The 3,020-nt window shown below is 48.0% G+C and overlaps 1 protein-coding gene across 1 annotated transcript; it reads right to left on the bottom strand.

The window, feature by feature from the left end:
* Positions 1 to 1,272: 1,272 nt before the first annotated feature.
* On the bottom strand, positions 1,273 to 2,550 carry LOC135267356 (uncharacterized). Its single transcript, XM_064359623.1, has one exon. It carries the CDS (start codon positions 2,548 to 2,550, stop codon positions 1,273 to 1,275), a length of 1,278 nt encoding a protein of 425 aa, XP_064215693.1.
* Positions 2,551 to 3,020: the final 470 nt, after the last annotated feature.

Genomic DNA, 3,020 nt, shown 5'->3' with positions numbered 1-3,020 from the left:
CGTCCATTGCACGACTGAATGAACCCACAGCAGTTTTTAACCCGAAAGGTAGGACTTGGTATGTGTAACTGCGACCGTTGTACAGAAAGGCGGTGTACTGTCTGCTTTCTGGCGAAAGTGGGATTTGCCAGTACGACGATCTCAAATCAATGGTGGACATGTAGCGAATTCCGTGAAATCGACGTAATAATTCGTCAGCAGCGGGTGGTGACTCACAATCGGCGATCATTTTGGAATTGATCATTCGGGCGTCGAGGCAAATTCTCACCGTTCCATCTTTCTTTTTCACTACCGTCATGGGACTTGCGTAAGGTGACGCCTCACGTTTTATTACCCCCAAGTCTAACATTTCCTGAATTGTGGCGTCGACGGCAGGACGTAGAGCAAAAGGTACTGGGTACGGTCGTTTCAAGAAGGGAGTCTTGTCGTGTAGTTTTATTTCGTGAGTGTATTTGTGTGTTAGCCCTGGACGCGAACTAAAGATACATCTGTACTCTTGCAGCAGGTGTATTAATTTCCGTTTCTCGGCCTCAGGAATTTTTAATGGGTCCACCTTGGCTTGTAGGGCACTGGGTGACTCTAAGTGTTGCTTTTTGTTACAAGTCGTGATCGGCGCCGAATGATTGACTTCGATGTGACCAACAAGATCTTCCACATAATCCTCCGGTTCCGGTGGTATCTCCGTGGTTTTTCTAAACGGAAAACTGTGGTGCTTCTCCCCGTTTCTCAAAAGGATTTCGTTGTTATCGAAATCGATGACCGCGCGTTGTTCATTTAGCCAGTCTGCTCCCAAAATGGTTGGCTTGATTAAATTTTTAACGACAAGCGCCACGACGGGGTAGAGATGTTCGTCGATTTTGATTTCCAGGTAACACTGAATAACAACCTGGCAACTTCGCTGGCCGATGGCTCCACGAAGATGGATTGAGGTAACCGGTAATGTGGGCGGTTTGTTTCCGGTCTCGATCAACTTGGACCAAACTTCTTCGGAAATACAGCTGACTTCACTTCCGGTGTCCAAAAGCGCGGTGACTGATTGTTGTTGAGAGATTTGGATCTTAATCTCCGGCACGACCCTTTGTATGTTGTTGTTACCTGCGGCAGCGGATTTAATTATAGAAAAAACATTTAACTTAACCTGGGATGCTCGCGGTCGAGCATCGTTTTCCCCTTCTGTTGACTGTGACGAAGTTGAACGTTTACGTTTCTCTCCCGTCCTCAATTGTTGGTTCCTGCTGTCGCTTTGTGGGCCGTGCTGCTGGCCGGAGTACTTTAGGCCCCGTCCTGTACTCCGCCCCCGTTTCCCGAATTCTTGGAGTTTCGTGATGTTTCACCCTGCGCTCTCGAACTTGTGTTGTTGCGGTTGTCGTTGGGGTTGTTTTTGCGCCAGTGATTGTTGCTGTTGTTTCCGTTGTTATTGTGCCAACGGTTGTTGCTGGTGCTGGGTTGGTTGTTGCGCCATTGTTGTTCGTCACTTGAGCGTTTTGGGAAACCATTTCCACGATTTGCAGGAGCCGCAGGACGAGTTACTTCGTGGCGGTCAATGTTTGGCCGCGGGCGCTTTGGCTCGTTACGCCGCTGGTGGTCTGTTGCGCGGGGTCGTTCCCTGGGAGCGATGTTGGTTTTCTCTCCCGGATTTTGTCCCGGAATTTCTTGAGCTGCCAGGAATTCGGCGGCATCCGTGGTGGTACAGATTTTCTCTAATACCCACAACGACTGTATTCTTTCGGGGAAGTGACGCAGTAATTCATCCAGCAACACTTCCTCCGATAAAGGTGTTGTTAACATGTTCGCCATGTCGACGTAATAAGCAAAATGCGACAGCATCGTGCCCCTGGTTTCGTCATAGCGGCCTGTAGCGATTTGAAATCTGATGTCCCGTTGACGCTTGGCCGACCAGTAGGTCCGGAGAAAGTCCCGTCGAAAGTCCTCGTAACCACGCCACTTCTTCTGGAATATTCCCGTCCAATGTTTGGCATTGCCTTTCAAGCAATCCATGGCGACTCCCAAAAGACGCTGCGAGTCGAGCCCGAAAAAACGTCCATATTCTTCAATGGCTCGTAAGAATTTCACCGGATTTTGCCTTTTCAGGCCTTCGAAAGATGGTCGTTCAGGAGCTGGAAGTGGGCGATCCAGCAAGCTCCGGAGTACTCCGGAAATTGCGGCCACATTGTCTGTTGTGATTGGCATAGGTGGTGAGGCCATCACTGCTCCCGAAGTCGCTGATGTGGTCGAACTTCCCGGCTCTTGCACAAGAGGGCTCGCAAGAGGGGCTGGTTCCGGAGCTACCGGAATTTCCGGGTCGGGTTCTGGCGAAGTCGTCCCGTCGCTAGGTAGTGGAGTGACTTGCCAACCATCGACATCAGCGGCGGCGCTGGTACTTGGACGTACCTGAAGGATGGCTTGCGGTCTTTGAACCGCTGTCGACGTCGATGGCGCCGCGAAGTTTGGCACATTCCTTGGTTGTTGGGAGTTTAACCAACGAACGAACCACGTCGGCATTTCTTGCGGTGGGGCTCCGGCGTTTCCGGTGTTCCTGTTGTTTTCCATGTCGACAACCTTCAATCTCGGGTATCGAACGATCAAATAAATTGGAGTCCTAGAAATTTTAATAACACAGCAGTATCTTATTTACGGCAATTTTCCCCTCGGAAATGACACTTTATGACTTTGAATCCTGGTCACGGCACCAATAAAAATGTAGTGAGACTGTGATTGATGATGGTTGATCGATGTTTAAATGATTTACAACTTATTTTAATTGATTTATTTAATTAATCTTGAATTTTACTTTTGTTTTCTTTTTTGAAATGGTTTGGCTCGTCTAGTTAATTGATACGCTACATGATCATTTCACTTACCTACGTTGTGTTGTTTTGATGTACGAAGTCACTCTTATAATGATATCGTAATTTGATCTTAATTCTTATCAGAAAGGGTTCCGGATTTATCCGTAACGCAAGTCCGGATTCAAAGTAGTGTCAAAACGCATGGGAGAAGAAATTTAAACCACAAGTTTC

Source organism: Tribolium castaneum, chromosome 11 (genome assembly GCF_031307605.1).
Source record: "Tribolium castaneum strain GA2 chromosome 11, icTriCast1.1, whole genome shotgun sequence".
Lineage (NCBI taxonomy): Eukaryota > Metazoa > Arthropoda > Insecta > Coleoptera > Tenebrionidae > Tribolium > Tribolium castaneum.
Note: the sequence above shows the minus strand (reverse complement) of the source record. Positions and strands in the feature narration are given on the sequence as shown.

Excerpts from the sequence above, each read along its gene's own strand:
- LOC135267356 (XM_064359623.1), bottom strand. The coding sequence starts at position 2,550 with ATGGAAAACAACAGGAACACCGGAAACGCCGGAGCCCCACCGCAAGAA.